At 56.9% G+C, this 19,156-nt stretch overlaps 2 protein-coding genes and 1 pseudogene across 5 annotated transcripts; all 3 read left to right on the top strand.

Annotated features, from left to right (window-relative positions):
* Positions 1–764: 764 nt before the first annotated feature.
* On the top strand, positions 765–5,478 carry TRIM65 (tripartite motif containing 65). 3 transcript variants are annotated; one of them, XM_043461187.1, is made up of 6 exons: positions 765–1,237; positions 2,227–2,322; positions 2,569–2,802; positions 2,888–3,062; positions 3,200–3,265; positions 3,978–5,477. In XM_043461187.1, the coding sequence occupies exons 1-6, from the start codon at positions 842–844 to the stop codon at positions 4,550–4,552; spliced, it is 1,542 nt and encodes a 513-aa protein (XP_043317122.1). In that variant the 5' UTR covers positions 765–841; the 3' UTR covers positions 4,553–5,477. The 3 variants fall into 3 exon arrangements, with proteins under 3 accessions (XP_043317122.1, XP_043317141.1, XP_043317133.1); XM_043461206.1 differs by lacking the exon at positions 2,227–2,322 and having other exon boundaries at positions 3,978–5,478; XM_043461198.1 differs by lacking the exon at positions 3,200–3,265 and having other exon boundaries at positions 3,978–5,478.
* Positions 5,479–6,099: 621 nt separating this feature from the next.
* LOC122442030 lies at positions 6,100–8,146 on the top strand (annotated as a pseudogene).
* Positions 8,147–12,186: 4,040 nt separating this feature from the next.
* TRIM47 (tripartite motif containing 47) lies at positions 12,187–16,721 on the top strand. Of its 2 annotated transcripts, none has more exons than XM_043461169.1 (6): positions 12,187–12,979; positions 13,931–14,026; positions 14,334–14,564; positions 14,718–14,916; positions 15,393–15,467; positions 15,753–16,721. In XM_043461169.1, exons 1-6 carry the CDS (start codon positions 12,290–12,292, stop codon positions 16,391–16,393), a joined length of 1,932 nt encoding a protein of 643 aa, XP_043317104.1. In that variant the 5' UTR covers positions 12,187–12,289; the 3' UTR covers positions 16,394–16,721. The 2 variants fall into 2 exon arrangements, with proteins under 2 accessions (XP_043317104.1, XP_043317112.1); XM_043461177.1 differs by having other exon boundaries at positions 12,189–12,979; positions 15,396–15,467.
* The last annotated feature ends 2,435 nt before the right edge of the window (positions 16,722–19,156 follow it).

The following is a 19,156-nucleotide window of genomic DNA, read 5'->3' as shown; positions in this document are numbered from 1 at the left end:
GGTTCCAGAACAGTTTGGACCTGCAAACAAGGAACTCTCCCCACACAGTATTCCAATTGCAGTTGAAGACCTTTGAGTTTCCATTAAAGGGGGTAGGGAGGAACCGCTGTTTTCTGGTCTCTGTCTCTTGGTAACCAGACATTCCCACCTCACTGTTTATTTTTTTATTTTTTTCTTTCTACCTCACTGTTTACTTTAAAAGAACCAAAATTAGGCATAGCCTAGAGAAGGGAGACATCCTAGTCTGGCAAGTGCCTGACACTCAGCTCAAGGAAAAAAGTGCCGCAGAACCCCATGGGTCTGGAGGGCATTTAATGAGCATCAGCTGTGTGCCCAGTGCTCTGCCAGGCAGTCCCACGTCGTGTCCTGATTGATTTAATGGCCAAAACCCCTGGGAGGTAGATAACTGTTGTCAGTGTTACTTGTGTTAGATTTTCAGAAGAGGTTCTAGTGGTGGCCCTTAGCCAGGAGGAGGCTTGAAAGCCCAACTAGTCTCCCAAGGCTCTAGTCTCCAGAACCTGGGGCCAGATCCCCTGCACGGGAGCTGTTGGAGTGAGGATCTCGGGAAGGGGATGAGGTCCCAAGGTGGGACCAGAGAGAGCTGGACCCCGTCTCCCAGCCTGGGCGGTAGAAGGCAGGCAGGGGCGCCTCGGAGCCGGAGCCGTAGGCGCTGGGCGGAACGGGCGTGCTGCGGCGGGCAGACGCTGGGAGTGGCGGCTGGTCTGGTCGGACGGGAAAAAAGGTGGTCACCCGGCGGGTCCTCGCTCCGCCCGCCGCACCCACACCCCAGCGCCCGCGGTCCCTTTAAGAGGCCCCGGCCTTCCTTCCGCGCGCCGCCGCCATGGCCGCGCAGCAGCTGGAGGAGAAGCTGACCTGCTCCATCTGCCTGGAGCTCTACAAGGAGCCGGTGACGCTGCTCTGCGGCCACAACTTCTGCGGGGCCTGCATCCGGGACTGGGGGGGCCGCTGCGAGAAGGTGTGCCCCGAGTGCCGGGAGCCCTTCCCTGACGGCGCCGAGCTGCGCCGCAACGTGGCTCTGAGCGGCGTGGTGGAGGAGCTGCGCGGCACGCCCGGCCCCTGCCCCGATCCCGGCCCCGGCGCGCGCTGCCCCCGGCACGGCCGGCCGCTCGAGCTCTTCTGCCGCACCGAAGGCCTCTGCGTGTGCTGCGTGTGCACCGTGCGTGAGTGTCGCCTCCACGAGAGGGTGCTGCTGGACGCCGAGCGCCGGGCGCGCGAGGTGACTCGCTGGGGATCCGCACAGCTCTCTGCGCCCGGGCGGGGACGGGCAGCTTCAGCCGCGGGCTTAGCCCTGTTTTGATTCCGGGTTGAGAGGAGGTGGCGGTCAGGACACGGATGCTTGGAATAGAGATGTCAGGGCCGGTGCCAGGTCTAGGGTAAGGATACGGGAGTGAGTAGCTGGGATGGAGTGAGGAGGTCAAGGAGCCCAGAGCCGAGTGCTGGAGGACAGACAATCCCCGCGGCTGCTGAGGACGCAGTCAGGACAAGAGGTTACTGCCTTGGGGGCTGAATACAGTGCACGGAGTGCGGAAGTTTGCTGGGAGGAATAGGTGGTACAGCTGGACGGCAGAAGCTCTGAAGGAGCTAGAACTTGGCTAGCGGAGGGGCAGTGATGCTGGGGTGTGAGGGCAGGGCTGCGCCCTTGGGGGAGAGTCAGGGTGAACCAGGAAACAACTGCCCTGCCCCTTCCTACCTCCAGCATGTTGTCCTGTGCTGGAGGCTCTGCGGCTCGGACCGAGGCATGAGCATTACACTTGGGAAGATCCAGTCATCTGGCCAAGTTACGAACTTCCCTGACCTGCTTCCTCATCTGTGAAGCGGGGATAACATGGGTCTCTCACTTCAGGGTGTCGCCGCAGAAGCAAGACAGACTCTTGACCGGGTGCAGGGCCCCAGGTCCTAGCGGGGGTGCTGTCCTGCAGTCCTGAGAGTATAACCATGTTGCTCGTGTTCAGCCCAAGGTTTCTGTACCACCCGGGCACCACTCTGCTCCTGGTGGGGCAGGGTTTTTGTCTAGGCCTCCCTGGGACCCTGACCCAGTCAGTTCCCCCAGGGCTCAGAACCAAGGCTGATGCCCTGTGTGTGGGTCTCACCCGGGTGGCACAGAAGGGGAGTCTGAGCATCTGCAGGTGCTTGCTGATTGACTGAGGGGGGACTTAACAGCCAGTCCTGGCCCCCTCTTGTCACTCATCCCTGGGGGGCCCACAGGCCCAGCTGAGAGCCACGCTGGAGGTCACCCAGCAGCAGGCCGCCCAGGCCAAGAGGCAGCTACAGGAGCTGCAGCAGCGAAGCAGCCAGATCCAGGTACCAGGCCTGTCCCCCAGCCACCCCCCCCCCATGTCCTCGTGCGTGTCCTTCAGGCAGCCACCAGCTGGCCCCTGGGACACTGGGCAGTAGGCATGAGCCACCTTGAAAATGCCTCCCAGCAGCAGGAAATGAAGAGCCAGGGGGTGGGGGGCCGAGAGACCTTGGCTCCCCAACTCCCCACCCTTCAGCCCAGTGGGCAGCCCAGGGCCCTGGCTGTCCTCAGCTCCTCCTGTTCCCACCCAGAACTCAGCCTGCACCCTGACCTCCGTGGTCTCTGGCAAGATCAGCCGCCTGCTGCAGGCCCTGGAGTTGCAGCGGGCCAGGGCTCTGAGGGACATCAGTGTGGCCAAGACCCAGGCCCTGGAGCAGGCTGAGGAGGAGAAACAGCGCCTGCAGCGCCACCTGGAGGCCGTGTCTCTCTGTGATCACAGGATTCGCCACCTCCTGCAGCATCTGGATGACCAGACCTTCTTCCAGGTACCAGGCCTCTGGGAGGCAGGCAGGGGGGCCACTGCGCCTACCACTTGTGCCCGGGCTTACTGCAGCTGTCCCCTGCGCTCAGGAATCACAGCAACTGGTGCCCCCAGGCCCTCTCGGGCCACTGACTCTCCCACAGTGGGACGAAGATCAGCAGCTGGGCGGTCTGAAGGAGACACTGAGCCAGCTGTGTGCCCTCCTCCTGGAAGAGGGGGCTCACCCCGGAGGACCAGCTGAGGCTGCTGACTTGGGCTCCGTGGGTAAGGCTGATCCCAGACCTCTGCCTGCCCCTCTGGGCCCAGCAACCCTCCCACTGGGGGTGGGAATGGAGTCAATGGCCTGGCCCCCATGAGCGCTCCTCCTGATGACTCCCCTAAAACCCTGCTTTGCCCCGTAGAGGCCCCAGGTCCCCTGGCACCAGTCCTGAGCCCCGTGTGTCCACTGAGGAGGAGACTCTGGCAGAGTAAGGAGGCCTAGAGCACACGTGTGTCTGCACCTGTGTGAGCATGTGTGTGTGAGTGCATTGTACGTACATGAGGGTACGCGTGTGTTCATGTGTGAGTGCATTGTACGTACATGAGGGTACGTGTGTGTTCATGTGTGAGTGCATTGTACGTACATGAGGGTACGCGTGTGTTCATGTGTGAGTGCATTGTACGTACATGAGGGTACGCGTGTGTTCATGTGTGCACTGTGAGCACATGTGTGTGTCCCTATGCATGTTTCGGGGGGCACCAACTGTTTCCTAACTATTCTGTCCAGGAAACCTGTTTCACGCCCCTCCCTAGGGCTGGCCTTGCCCCCACTTCCCCGCATACCTGTTGCAGGGTGCACACCTCTTACACATGCAGCCTGTGTAGCGTTTAAGGAGATTCTGGGTGCACGAACCTGGGATCGATCACGATTCTTCCACTTACTATGAAGTTAGGTTAGCTTTCTGAACCTCAGTTTTCTCATCTGTGAAATGGGCCTGATGGAAAGTTCCACCTCAGGGGTCACACAGAGGATCAGATGCTGAGATGATGCCCACGTTCGCTCAGCTTCCAGTGGCCCCCGCAGATGTCTGGGGGCCCGTCGATGGAAATTCAGCTGCTGCCTGTCCCCTCTGAGGACAGAGTGATGGCCAGGCACAGGCGCCCTCACTCGCTCACCTTCCATCCGCCTCTGCCCAACAGATTATCGCAACCTGACCTTCGACCCTGTCAGCGCCAACCGCCACCTCTGCCTGTCTCAGCAGGACCAGCGGGTAAAGCACCTTCTAAAGCCCCGGGGCCCAGACAGGCCAGGCAGCTTCGAGCTGTGGCAGGTGCAGTGTGTCCAGAGCTTCCAGGCCGGGCAGCACTACTGGGAGGTGCGTGCGTCCAGCCACTCGGTGACGCTGGGCGTCGCCTACTCGGAACTGACGAGGCGCAGGCAGGGGCCCCACACGGACAACATCGGCCGCGGGCCCAGCTCCTGGGGCCTCTGCGTTCAGGAGGACTGCACCCAGGCCTGGCACGACGGGAAGGCCCGGCGCCTCCCAGCCGTGTCAGGGCGGCTCCTGGGCGTGGATTTGGACATGGCCTCTGGCTGCCTCACCTTCTACAGCCTGGAACCCAAGACCCAACCCCTGCACACCTTCCATGCCGTCTTCACCCGGCCCCTCTACCCCATTTTCTGGCTCCTCGAGGGTCGGACCCTGACCTTGTGCCATCAGCCTGAGGCCACCCTCCCTCCGGGGCTCCGGGAAGCGTCCTCAGGGCTCAGCTGAGGAAAGCAGGGGATGAGTGCCACCCACCCTGGTGACCCGGTGCCTCCATTCCCGTGGGCCCCAGAACTGCCCCAGCTGCTCCCCTGGGGACCTGAGGCCACAGCTCTGATGGGACCAGTTGTTGGCTGGAAGACCGACTCAGGAGCCGGCTGGGCCACGTGGAGAGAGAGGCGGGAGGAAGCCTCCAAGCTGGAGTTCCCCTTCCCCTCCTCTCTGAAGGGGGCGGGGCTCAAGGGAGGAAGGTGGGAGCCCAGTTCTAGGGCTGCCTGGACCTCAGAGGACCGCGCGGTGCCCAGGTCCCGCGGGGGCGCGCACGCAGCGCAGGACGCACCACAGCGGGACGGAGTCACTCGCCGGGCGACACCAGTTTACCTCCTGCCGAGACAGCGTAGGCCTCGGAGCAGAGGGTTCCTGGAGGCAATCTTGAGAAGGTTGATTTTTACCTTCTCCCTCCTCATCTCTTTTCTATTTTCCTTCACATTTTGGTGAAGGAGATAGTTTCGTCTTCTCTTTTACTTTGTACATTCTGTGCTCATATTCTATAAACAATTGTGTTTTTCTGCATCTTTTATTTAGCATAAGCATTTTCCACATTGTTCAAATTTTCTCCCTGAATGACCACAACATAAATGGTCATTCTAATGACAAAGACAAATCTTATTTATTTTTTGACAAATTTTAATCAGAATTTGTTTACCCATTATTGGACTTTCTGTTTGTGTTTCTGGAGGTGAGGGTGCTGGGTCATTGGGGAGCAGTAATTTTGTACAAGAAAGTACTTCTTGATCAGGGTAATAGTGCCAAGGATGTCTGCTTTCTAATTTTTTACACTGTACATGCATGTTTTATATACTCATGTATAAGTATTTGACAATAAAAGCTTTTTTAGAAAAGGATAACATGCAAAAACACACACTCCAAAAATTACAAAATATTTTTATATTTCTATAAGACAGATTTCCCTCCCTACATTGTCACTGGTTCCTTATGCTGCCACATTGCAGACTCCACCTCGTGGCCTCACTTATCAGTTCTCGGGTTTAAGGGCGGGGCCAGGCCTCTGATTGGTGCAACCTGGGCAAGGAGCTTCCAGAAAGATTCCTAAGGTTGGGAGGTCTGCAAACAGGGTAAGATGGTTCTAACCCTGGACCGACAGTGTGACAGCTGGGTTAACAGCAGGAGCTGAAAGCCCTGGCAGGGTAGATACAGGATTGGGCTGGCCAGGTAGCCATTATCACTGGCTACCCCAGTGGACAGATTCTAACCATCCCTCCTGATCCCAGAGCCCCTACACAGATGTCCAGCTAGCCAAGCCCACAGAAAGAGGGACAGAGAGAGGAAGAACAGCCCTCTCTCTGCTTCCATAGTGAAAGTGTCTTGGGTCACTTAATCTATGGATTTACTCTTTTATTGGGTTGTTGGTCCTTTCCACGTTGTCCTGTGGGAATGTTCTATACTGTGACCATTGACTTTTGTTTACATGACACTACTGCCTTTGGGGGGGGGGGGTGCCATTCCATGTGGCATGAGGGACCTTCGTTCCCTGACCAGGGGTTGAACCCACTTCCCTGCACTGTGAGCTCAGAGTCTTAACCACTGGCCCACCAGGGAAGTTCATATTTTTATGAACTCCGTAGAGTGCTATGGAGCAGTGTTCCCCATGTCAGTGTGAGGGCGAGAATTAACTCTCCTGGACAGTTACTTCAGATTAAATTCTCTCAGCCCTGCTGATTCTACAACTCTCCACCTCCTCACCAGGAAAAATGCCTTGGTGCAGAGGGAGAAACATGGGCTCTGGGGCATAACATTTGTAAAGGGGACACATCTGATGAGCCTAGGAGTGTTTCCAGCATCTCTGCTCCACTCCTCACAGTTTCTGGGCATCTGTGAGGCAGAATCAGGGGGGTGGGCATAGGAACAGAACAAGAGAAGGGAAGGGCAGGAGAGATTTTAAAAGACAGGGGCCTCTGGGGCTGGTGGATTGGAGGCCAGAGAGGGGAGGGGTAAAGAGAATCAGAGGCTATCCTGCCTGTGGAGGGAGGAACGGAAAGGAGCAGCATGGTGACCAGGAAATGTGGCTGCAAGTAACGCAGGACTGGAAACTAGAATACAATGGAGCCAGGTCTTTGAGACTCTGAGGGAGGAAAGGATTTCTATTCAGAATTCCATACCCAGCCAAACTGTCAATCATGGGTAAAGCCTGAACATAGACATTTGCAGACACTTCCGCATCCATTACCAGGAAATTCCCAGAGGATGAAATTTTCAAAAATAAAGAAATAAATCAATGAAGGGAAGGGGAGCCCCGGGATCCAAGCAATGGGGAATTCAACATAAAGGAGAAATGATAAGGAATCAAAATCTTGCTTCCCGACGGTGATGAACTTGCCATGAGAACGTGCCTCTCGCAAAGGATCTCCTTCATCCCTCTCAAGAAGAGGAGAAGAAGAAATACCAGAAGAAGTGCCTCGTGCAGAGCCCCAATTCCTATTTCATGGATGTGAGATGCCCAAGATGCTATAAAGTCACCAATGACTTTAGCCACACACAAACAGTAGTTTTGTGTGCTGGTTGCTCTACTGTCCTCTGACAGCCTACAGGAGGAAAAGCAAGGCTTCCAGAAGGATGCTCCTTCAGACAGAAGCAACACTGAAAGTGCCCTGTATCAGAACGAATGGAAAACCATCCCAATAAACACACTTTGGAGATATATATATATAGAGAGAGAATCAATATATATATACATATAATCAAAATCTCCAGAAATACGAGCACAAACATCCAGATGTTCAAGCTCACACCCGTGTGCTTTAGGGATATGGAAGTAAGTGCTAGAAGAGACAGAAGGGTTGAATCTAGTTGTCCATGGGAGCAAGAATCTGAAAAATGTGGGATACAGGACTGCAGCTTTTATTATATGCCTCACTAAATTGTTTTATTTTTCAGATACTCTAAATATATTATTTTGAAATAAATACATATGTTTTAAAGTACATCAGTAGCATAAAGAAGAAGTGCTGTTGTGGGATATGGCTTGGTTCCCATTTCCTTTTTCCAGAGATTCAAGCAAAGCTAAGCTTGGCTTGCTAAGTACTATTGTTTGTTCAACTGCTTTTGCAATTCATTTTTGTTTCTGCTTGACTTCTTCTTTTTTAAGCAATACTGCAGCCAGACAGGGTCATTTATGAAGTTTAGGATCATTTTCAGGGTGCACGTTCTGGGTTTAAGTTCTGCCTCCTCTGCAAGACTAGGTGTGTGACCTCTGGCAAGATATGTAACCTGTTGGAATTCCATCTCCCCTCCTTCATGAGAGTCCTGGGGAGGACAGAGTGAGATGCAGCCGTGAGCAGAGTGTCAGTTACTTAAGAGCCAATTCATTTCAAGAATAATGAATATAGGGTTTCCTTGGTGGCTCAGTTGTAAAGAATCCAGCTGCCAATGCAGAGAGTTTGATCCCTGATCCGGGAAGATCCCACATACCGCAGGGCAATTAAGCCCGCAACTACTGAACTAGTGCCGCAACTACTGAAGCCCAGGAGCTCTAGAGCCTGTGCTCCACAGCAAGAGAGTAGCCCCTGCTTGCCGCAACTAGACAAAAGCCTGCATAGCAGCCAGCACAGCCAAAAAAAGAATAATGAATATATTGGGCAACTTTAAAAGCTTCCATAATGGAAATGAGATATCAAAATGCCACCACCCTGACAAATCACATCTCCAGGCATTCCTGAACAGGCTGTGAGGTGGGGAGCGGAGGGAGGAACTTGTCCCCTGTATGTACCCCCAAACCCGAGTGGCACCTCCTTACCCTTCGAGAGCCAAGCAGGTCTGTGGTCTCAGCAAGCCCAGGCAGCCTGGCTGCCAAGCCTCTGATGTCTGAGCCTCTGAACCATCCCTCATCTTGGCAGACAAGGGACAATCAAGATCAAGTGCTCCTTGTGGAAACTACTTATGGAACTCATTACACGCCTCTCTGCCAAACCAGGCACACCCAGGCTGGTTCACCCTGCTGCTCTGCCCAGAAGGTCTTTTCCCACCCTAGTTTCTGCACGCCTCCGAGCCGTAGCTGTCTGGGAAAGCCCAACTCAAATGACACTTCCTCCACAAGGCCCTCCATGACTTCACCCCTACCCACTTCCCACAAACTCCTCGGGAGTGGAACCCACCCCTCTTTTAATATTTAATAGACCTTAGTTTTCTTCTCTCCTTCCAGGAGGCTCTGCACAGCATATTTTTAAAGCAGATTTTATATTTTTATTGGAGTGTAGCTGTTTTCCAATGTTGTGTTGAGTTTCTGCTGTGTAGCAAAATCAATCAGTTATACGTATACACAGATCCCCTCTTTTGTGGATTTCCTTCCCATTGAGGTCACCGCAGGGCACTGAGTAGGGTTCCCTGTGCTGCACAGTAGGTTCTCATTTTATGCATAGTAGTGTATACGCTTTACATTGTACACAGTGAATCCCAATCTCCCAACTTGTCCCACCTCCTTCCCCCGGGTAAGTGTGTTCTCTATATCTGTGACTCTTTTTCTGCTCTGGATTTTTTGTTTTTTGACTGAGCCTCATGGCTTGCGGCGGAGAAGGCAATGGCACCCCACTCCAGTACTCTTGCCTGGAAAATCCCAAGGACGGAGGAGCCTGGTAGGCTGCAGTCCATGAGGTCGCTAAGAGTCGGACACCACCGAGCGACTTCACTTTCACTTTTCACTTTCATGCGCTGGAGAAGGAAATGGCACCCCACTCCAGTGTCCTTGCCTGGAGAGTCCCAGGGACGGGGGAGCCTGGCGGGCTGCCGTCTATGGGGTCGCACAGAGTCGGACACGACTGAAGCGACTTAGCAGGGGCAGCAGCAGGGCTTGCGGGGTCTTAGTTTGCCAATCAGGGGTTGAATCGGAACTACAGCAGGGAAAGCACCAAGTCAGCGCCTGGACCACCAGGGAATTCCCCCTAAATTCGACATGTTTAACCCAGGGTTTTGAGGACGTGGGGATCCTCTTTATTTTCAATGTCCTCTAATGGTAATCTAGCATTTCTTTCTATTACGAATGGAGAAAACACACCACAGTGATATTAGCCATAGCTATGACTTGTCACCAATAAAAATGACAGATTTTTCATAGCATATTACAGAAGTGACAGAGAACTTGAAATGTGCTTACATCGTCACTGTCTCAAAAACGTAGTAATTCTCAGGCTTTCATCAGATCTTGTTATTTGTTCTTGTGTTAAAGAAACACAGATATAACTTTATCACAAATTTGCTTTCTTTATATTTTGTACCTGTATTTCAATGTCATTGATTGCCATGGAACCCTGCATATTTTATTTTGTGCATTTAAAAGCATTACTCTGGGGACTTCCCTAGTGGTCCAGTGGTTAAGACTCCACACTTTCCCTGCAGGGGGCATGGGTTCGATCCCTGGTCAGGAACCACGATCCCACAGGCAGCACAGTGCGGCCAAGACATAGAAAAATAAACGTATAAAAATAAAAACATTACTCTGGAAAGACGTCTGAGACTACACTAGGCTTTGAGAAGGGCCCTGGAGGAATCAGAAAGGCCAGTCCCACCTCTATGTGGATCAGCCCTCTCCATCTGTGTATTCCTTCCACTTTGGCCTGTCATCGCAGGAGGTCTGCAGGCCTGGGTGTAGGAAGCATTGCCTCAGCTATTTTATTAGTTTTTAATGAATTTTTTAAACATAATTTAGGTATTTTTGGCTGTGTTGTGTCTTCATTGCTGCTCGGGCTTCTCTCTAGTTGCGGCGAGCAGGGGCTACTCTCTAGCGGCCGTGCACAGGCTTCTCTCGTTGCAGAGCACAGGCTCCGGGGCGCTCGGGCTTCAGTAGTTGTGGCACGTGGGCTCAGTCATCGCGGCTCCTGAGATCTGGAGCGCAGGCTCAATGGCTGTGGTGCGGGAGCTTAGTTGCTCTGTGGTATGTGGGATCTTCCTGGATCAGGGATCTAACCCGTGTCTCCTATACTGGCAGCAGATTCTTTACCACTGAGCCACAAGGGGAACCTGTTTTATGAACTTTTAAAATAGTTACAAGTTTACAGAAAAGTTGCAAAGATCACTCAGAATTCCCCTATACCTCCCTGCCAATCTGTCCTTTTGCTCATATCATGACTATGGTACATTTGTCACATTGAAAGAGTCAATATTGATACATTCTTATTAACTATATTCCATCACTTGTTTGAATTTCCTGTTTCCCCCTAACACCCTTTTTCTCTCTCAGGAACACGTCCAGAATACACAGGACATTTAGTTATCATGTCTCCATGGACTTCTCTTGGCTGTGATGATTTTTCAGACTTTCCCTGCTTCTGACCTTGAGAGTTTCAAGGGGTTCTGGTCAGGCACTGTGTAGACTGTGTCTCCATTGGGATTTGTCTAAAGTTTTAATCATAATTAGAGTGGGGCTATGGGTAGGAAGACCACATCATATCAACAGTACTTACTGCCCGACATGACTTATCACTGTTGCTGCTGACCTTGATCACCTGGCTGGGCTCGTTTTCATCACTAGACAGTGTCAAGTTACTCTTCTGTTCCCTTTGGAAGAAAGTCACTCTGCACCCTCCACACGTACAGAGTGGGAAGCCATTCTCCATCCTGGAGAATGTGCCAAAACTGTTTAGAATTCCTCTGAGTGGGAAATTTGTCTATTCTCCCTCATTTATTTATTTATCCAGAGATTTATTTATAACAGCATGAACTCATGGAAGTTTATTTTATACTTAGGGTTACAACCCAGTGCCCCTTTAGTTATTTTGTTGCCATTCTATTTTTTTTTTTTTAATTTAACATTATGGAGGTATAGTTTACATAAACTAAAATGCACCATTTTAAGTGCGTAGTTAGACTAGTCTCACCAAACGCCTCCACTTGGGGAACCCACAGCCCGAGCCCCTGGCACATCATATGAGTGTCCATGGGCTGGATCTGGATTCCTAGGACAGTGGACTTGGAGGACGACATCAACTTCCCATTTTAAGTTTAGAGAAGCCCAAGTTCCCCACCCGAGGTAAACAAAGTCACTAAGAGGCAAAAACATATGCCCATCAGCAGTTATTTTTCCCTGCAGCTCAGCAACTTTGTCTTTTTTCTTTTTACATTGATTTGGCTGAGCCAGGTCTTGGTTGTGGCACGCAGGATCTTTGATCTTCCTTGTGGGCATGTGGAATATTTAGTTGCTTAGTTGCAGCATGTGGGATCTAATTCCCTGACCAGGGATGGAACCCGGTTCCCCAGCATTGAGAGCACCGTGAGTCTGAGCTACTGGACCACCAGGAAGTCTCAGCACTCAGCAACTTGGCTAAAGGTGCTGCGGAGGGGTCTGAAGCGCAAAGGTGCCTGCCTGACACCGTGCGGTCGCCCAGCCCCTCTGGAGGCCTTCGCTGGCCATGGGGTGGGCCCCCATCGAGGGTCATGGAGGGGTGAATTCCTCCCCTGCTTTCAGTGCGGCCCCTCCAGTCGCCTTCTCTGCACCCCCTCTCACTGCTCTTTCCTCCAGGAGCCCCTAGGGGTCAGACTGGGGCCCAGAGGCCACCCCACGCTGTCCGGGCTGGGGCCGGGTACTGGCCGGCCTTTTGCGCAGGGGGGCGGTACGAGCCGCGGGCGGGCGGGGGCCGGACCCTTGGCCTCTGTCCCAGGGGGCGGCGCCGCGTTGCGAACGGTCCGGGTCCCTCCCAGGCGCGAGCGGCGCAGGCGGTGCGCCGCGGCCGCGGAGCCATGGACGGGAGTGGGCCCTTCAGCTGCCCCATCTGCCTGGAGCCGCTCCGGGAGCCGGTGACACTGCCCTGCGGCCACAACTTCTGCCTCGCCTGCCTGGGCGCGCTCTGGCCGCACCGCGGAGCGGGTGGCGCCGGCGGCCCCGGAGGCACGGCCCGCTGCCCGCTGTGCCAGGAACCCTTCCCCGACGGCCTCCAGCTCCGCAAGAACCACACGCTGTCCGAGCTGCTGCAGCTCCGCCAGGGCTCGGGCCCGGGGCCCGGCCCCGGCCCGGCCCCGGCCCCGCCGGCCCCGGCCCCGGCCCCCGAGCCGGCAACACCCAGCGCGCCGCCCAGCGCCCCGGAGCCGTCGGCTCCCTGCGCGCCCGAGTCGTGGCCGCCCGGCGAGGAGCCGGTGCGCTGCGATGCGTGCCCCGAAGGCGCCGCCCTGCCCGCCGCGCTCTCCTGCCTCTCCTGCCTCGCGTCCTTCTGCCCGGCGCACCTGGGACCGCACGAGCGCAGCCCCGCGCTGCGCGGACACCGCCTGGTGCCGCCGCTGCGCCGGCTGGAGGAGAGCCTGTGCCCGCGCCACCTGCGGCCACTCGAGCGCTACTGCCGCGCCGAGCGCGTGTGCCTGTGCGAGGCCTGCGCCGCCCAGGAGCACCGGGGCCACGAGCTCGTGCCGCTGGAGCAGGAGCGCGCGCTCCAGGAGGTAGGGCGCGGGCGCGGCGGGCGGGCTGGGGCGGGTGATGGGCCTCGCGTGCCGGCCGAGGACCCCTCATTGCTTTGCCATCCTTAATTCCCCTGTCTAACCTGAGGATCTCTGCGGTGCTTTCCAGCCCTGACCGTCATCCGCTCGCTGTGGGACATTCCTCTCGGGATGAGAATGGGGGCTGGAGGGACCCAGTGAGAACTCGAAACGGATGCAAAAATCGGGCTGGAAGACTGAGGCTGGGGTGGAGCCCATGGTGGGGGGAGGGGCCAGGTGGGGTCCGCAGAGTCCCCGGCGGCCGCCGGTCCCTCTCAGATCTGCCTGGGCTGAGGGTCTGGATGGGTGTGGCAGACGACAGGCGTGCGGCAGAGGCTGGACCGAGCATACAGACCGCTCTGTCCGGCTCTTCCGGGGGCTGGTGGTGGGCGCATGTGCTGGCTGTTCGGCCCCGTTACCTCCGCCCCCAGTTTCCTTTGGCCCCCGGCCTGGTCTTGGCGCTTCTGGCCTTGGGATTTTCCGTCTCTCCTGCCTGAAGTGGTGACTCATAAGGCCCAGGGGATTTGCCCGGAATCCCCATTTTTCAGGCTTGGATTGGGGACACAGACTCTTGGGGGACAGTGATTCCCAGACAGTTTGAATGGCGGCTTGCACAGGGCCCCTCCTCACGGAGGGAAGTTCTCAAATCACAGTGAGCAACATGGAGGACCCGGAGGGCCCTGGACTTGCTCACCAGTTAAAGAGGGGAGGCAGGCAGCCCACAGCCCACCAGCCTGCCCTCTCCCAGGCATTCAGAAAGGGCACCAGGCTGGGCTTGAGAACCCTTTGGTATATCATCACCATTCCCAATCCACCTGGACCCAGATACCATTCCTGGTCACCCCCACCCTCCCCCTTGGTGAGGCCCGGGACCCTACTTCCAGACCCCTTTCTCCTCGAGGGTGTCGTCCACAGGCCGAGCAGCCCAAAGTCCTGAGCGCTGTGGAGGACCGCATGGACGAGCTGGGCGCGGGCATCGCTCAGTCCCGGCGCACGGTGGCCCTCATCAAGGTCAGATCCCGTCCGCCCCCGCCCCCGTCCACCCCTGCCGCAGGCTGCCAGTGCTGTGAGCTTTCAGCATGGCACCGTCCACCCCAGAGAAGCCCGTGCCCAGGGCACGGCCAGACTCCACTGAGCACGCCCGCCTCCCCCCTGACCTGGCGCAGACCCAGGGCAGGTCGGGCTGGTGACTCTATCCACCCCCGCCCTCAACAAGACACGGTGGGAAGGGGGGGGGGTGGTCTGAGAAGGTGGCCAAAACGTCGTCGAGGTGTTACCTGTCCTCACTCCCCGCCTCCCACCCCACCGTCCTGTGCAGAGCGCAGCCGTGGCAGAGCGGGAGAGGGTGAGCCGGCTGTTTGCCGAGGCTGCGGCCGTCCTGCAGGAGTTTCAGACGGAGGTTCTGGGCTTCATCGACGAGGGGGAGGCGGCCATGCTGGGCCGCTCCCAGGGCGACCTGCGGCGGCAGGAGGAGCAGCGGAGCCGACTCAGCAGGGCCCGCCACAACCTCAGTCAGGTCCCCGAAGCCGACTCAGTCAGCTTCCTGCAGGTGAGCGCAACTTCGCGGGCGCGGCAGGCACCGAAGCTGGGAGGCGGCGGGGGGGCTGCCTTCGGGGCTGTGCCGGCCTCCTGGCGGAGCTGTCTCCTGCCCGGAGGAGCTGCTGCGGCCCGGCTCGACCTTAAGGGCATCTGTCTGGCACAGGAGCTCCTGGCACTCAGGCTGGCCCTGGAGGAGGGGTGCGGCCCTGGGCCCGGACCCCCGAGGGAGCTCAGCTTCACCAAGTCCTCCCAGGCTGTGCGCGCCGTGCGGGCCGTCCTGGCTGCGGCCTGTTCCAGCCAGTGGGAGCAGCTGCGGGGGCTGGGCGGTGATGAAGACGGGCTGCAGAAGCCGGGCACGGAAGGTGGGCGCCCCCCCCCCCCCGCAAGTGACTCACCCTTCCCCAGGCTCCCCGCACAGGGCCCCAGGCCCGGTGCCCGCTCAGGAGTAGAGGATGGAAACTGTGCCTTGCGCAGGGTGGGACCCCAAATCCTGCCAGGGACTCGAGCCACCACCCTGTAATCACGAGTCAGCTCCTTTGGCCACAGCCCAGGGGGCAGAGAGGGCCTGGCCTGGCACACCCTCTGGCTTCAGAGGGGCTAAAGCCCAGGGAGGATGTGGAGCAGGGCGGGGGTGGGGAGGGGGCATTGAACAAGGACCAGGCACTTGTGTGAACACAGGGTACTGTATTTGGGCATGTGCCTGTCCCCAGGTGGCCTGGGGTGCTGGGAGGATGGAGGAGGAGGAGGATTTCAATCACAGGTTCAGAGGGGGGTCGCCTTGCGCAGCCCAGCCACAGGCAGCTAGGGAGACCCCCTCCCAATGTCTCCTTTTTGGTAGCAGACGCTGAGTCCCAGGACCCCGACAGCACCAACAACCTAGAGAGTGAGGCTCCCAGGGATTACTTCCTCAAGTGTAAGTTGACACCTGGGCTCGCCAGGATGCTCACCTGGGTTCTCCCAAGGCTGCTGGGCTGGGCCCTAAGTGCCCAAGGGCCGGGATTCCTGTCCCCGGATCAGGGGGTGAACTAGGTCAGCTCATGGGGGGCTCCCCGCAGTGGCTGAATCGTGCCGGTTGCAAATGACGGGAGAGGTGTTTGGGGGAGGTGGGCCCTCGGGGAAAGGCAGGCCCCTTGGGGAAAGGCTGCCCCATCTGACCCTGGACCTGAGCCCCACGTTTCTCTCTGGCCCGTGGGAGCAGTTGCCTACATCGTGGACTTGGACAGTGACACAGCCGACAAGTTCCTGCAGCTGTTTGGAACCAAGGGCGTGAAGAGGGTGCTGTGTCCTATTAACTACCCCGAGTCGCCCACCCGCTTCACCCACTGCGAGCAGGTGCTGGGTGAAGGCGCCCTGGACCGGGGCACCTACTACTGGGAGGTGGAGATCATCGAGGGCTGGGTCAGTGTGGGCGTCATGGCCGAAGACTTCTCCCCACAAGAGCCCTACGACCGGGGCCGGCTGGGCCGCAACGCCTACTCCTGCTGCCTGCAGTGGAACGGTCGCAGCTTCTCCGTCTGGTTCCACGGGCAGGAGGCACCCCTGCCGCACCCCTTCTCGCCCACTGTGGGGGTCTGCCTGGAATACGCCGACCGAGCCCTGGCCTTCTACGCCGTACGGGATGGCAAGATGAGCCTCCTACGGAGGCTGAGGGCCTCCCGGGCACGCCGGAGTGGCACGCCGGCCTCCCCCGTCGACCCCTTCCAGAGCCGCCTGGACAGCCACTTTGCAGGGCTCTTCACGCGCAGGCTCAAGCCCGCCTTCTTCCTGGAGAGTGTAGACGCCCATCTACAGATCGGGCCCCTCAAGAAGTCCTGCATATCCGTGCTGAAGAGGAGGTGATGTGGGGGCCCGGGGCCTCCTCCCATCACTGACCCAGCTCCCAGGAAGCTTGCTTCTCTGCACCCCTGGTTTGAACCAGAGAAGGCACCAGCCTCAGACCCCCACACATTCCCCAGTCTTCTCATTCCTAGAGGCCTCCACCTTCTGTACCCAAGGCCTTCCACCACTCAGGGAGGAGGCCCCCCAGACCCTGTCCCCCTGCAGGCCTTGTTTCTGGGAGAAGGCAGCTTGGACATTTCCAGGCTACCCTGATCCCCCCTCTCCCAGGTTCCTAGGACAGTGCCTGGCACATAGTAGGTGAGCAATAAACGTTTGGTGTATGAACGACTCCCTTTTCTACCCTTCTCTCGTGCGTGGTCAGTTGTGTCCCACCCTTTGTGACCTCATGGAATGTAGCCCTCCAGGCTCCTCTGTCCATGAGATTTTCCAGGCAAGAATACTGGAGTTACCATTTTTTCCTCCAGGGGATCTTCCCAACCCAGGGATCGAACTTGCGTCTCCTGTATTGGCAGGCGGATTCTTTACCACTGAGCCACCTGGGAAGTACCCTTCTCAGCATCCACCAAGAATTCCCAGTACTTCTCATCTTTCCTGATCTGGTCCTGAAAGGCAGGAGAAGGGAGCAAGGCCCTGGTCCCAGGATTCCTACTGGGCGGGAGAGCCCTGGCCCAGGAAAAGGAGGCTGAAATGGGGTGCCTACCCTTTGCACACCCCCTACTCCCAGGTTCTGAACAAGGAGAGCCAGAGGTGGCTTCCCGGAGGGGTCCAGCCCCACAGTCATTCTGGCTGCCCGCGTGTTTGCTTTGGATGGTCTGGTGCCCACCAGCTATTTTCATCCTTGTTGCTATAGCCTAGTTCTGGAACCTGCCGAAGGGTGTCTGCCCAAGATTCAATGCAGACCTCACACCCAGCAAAAGCAGGGAAGGACTCCTGGGTGTGGGCAACAAAGTCGGAGACCTAGAGCTGTTTTCATATGCACACCTTCTCAGCTCACGAGGGCTGCGGCTGAACCAACCCCAGGGTGTGGCCGGAGCTGGAACGTCTTCCCTAAAAGGACCTCTCTCTTCCTTCGAAGGCTGCCTCACATCTCTGCACCAGCTTCAGCCTGCGTGCTGATTTCAAGGCAGAGAACTTGCTCCCTGAGGCTACAAGCTGTGTTCCCAGGCCAACCTCCGCCGCCCGGGGGCTTCTCGGTGACTCAGGTGCACCCCAGGGAGGGCCAAGCCTGGAGAGCAGGGGCAGACAGAGGCCTCTGAGCCCGGGCCTAAGGTCAGGCGGGACAATGGCTGAGTTATACAGCCAGACAGCAAGGCCATACAAGTTCTGCCCCGGCTGCCTCACCAGCTAAAAATAGCCCCTCCCACAGAGCCTGCTGGTGCCCCACAGCCAGGATGTTGTTTTTCCGGGCGGGGCCTGCTGGCTCCTGGGGCTCTGTGTTCTCGGCACGGTTTCCTTGACAGCCAAGGGCCCCAGCTCACCGGGGCCGGGGGGGGGCGGATGGGGGAGGCTGCGCCTCCACGTTGCTGTGGCAACGTGGACCAATGGGGAGTCCCCTCACCTCCGGAACCCTCCCACCTTTCACAGAGCCCCGCCCACCCCTGCCCTGGCACGCCCCATCCCACTCCTCTTACGAGACCTCTCAGGCCCCTGATTCTGCAGGGTCCCGGCATGCCACGGAAAGTGAGTTAGATGGACGAGGCCCCTGCACAGGACTGGTGCTTCCTTCCTGCAATTCAGGCCTGACTAGTCAAGTCTGCAGCCACAGTGTCCCTGCCACTTGCAGAGCGACTTTGTTGTTGTTCAGTCTTTAAGTAGTGTCCGAGTCTTTGCGACCACATGGACTGTAGCCCACCAGGCTCCTCTGTCCCTAGGATTTCCCAGGCAAGGATACTGGAGTGGGTTACCATTTCCTCCTCCAGGGGACCTTCCCGACCTAGGGATTGAACCCGCGTCTCCTGCACTGACAGGCAGATTCTTTACCACTGAGCCACCTGGAAAGTCACCAGAGTGGCTGCCAGCTTCCAGAGACTCACAGAACCTTGCACACCTCAATCTCAGATCCCAGTGTTAACATTTACAGCTCAGAGCAGGGGACCAGCTCACCCAGGGCTGCACAGCTCACAAGAAGTTGGCTGAGGCTGACCCCAAGTTTCATTGTCATCCCCAGTCTAGAGTATTAGCTGCAACCCTGCACTTCCTCTCTGATTGTAGGATCATACTAGAGCGGGAGAGATGGGGTGTCTGTGAGCGTCTGTGTGTTTCTGGGTGTATCTCTTTGCCTATGTGTGTGTTTAGGTGTCTGTGTGTGCCTCTGTGTGTGTCTGTGCTTGTGCATTAGTGTATAGGTCTGCCTGGGTGTAGCTGTGTGTGTGGATCCAGCCCACTGACTTTTCCAACATGCTCTGAGGACATCTGGAGCTCTGAGGGGGGACACTGAGGCACGGCAGGCTGGTGGGGTGGGAAGGGATACCAGGGGGCCAGTCCCTCACTGCCCCTGCCAACGCTTTATAATCAGAACAGATTTTATGCAAGATGACTGGCAAAAAAGAGAAGCTGTTAAAAAGACAAGGTTAGAAAACCATCGATCTAGTCCAAACCTTTGTTTACCACCACCAGTTGCAGATGAAAAAACTGAGGGATGTGCTTAGAAATGTCTACACACACACACACACACACAGACACACACACACACAGACACACACACACAGACATACACACACACACACACACACAGACACACACACACAGACATACACACACACA

Source organism: Cervus canadensis, chromosome 1 (genome assembly GCF_019320065.1).
Source record: "Cervus canadensis isolate Bull #8, Minnesota chromosome 1, ASM1932006v1, whole genome shotgun sequence".
Taxonomy (NCBI): Eukaryota; Metazoa; Chordata; class Mammalia; order Artiodactyla; family Cervidae; genus Cervus; species Cervus canadensis.
Note: the sequence above shows the minus strand (reverse complement) of the source record. Positions and strands in the feature narration are given on the sequence as shown.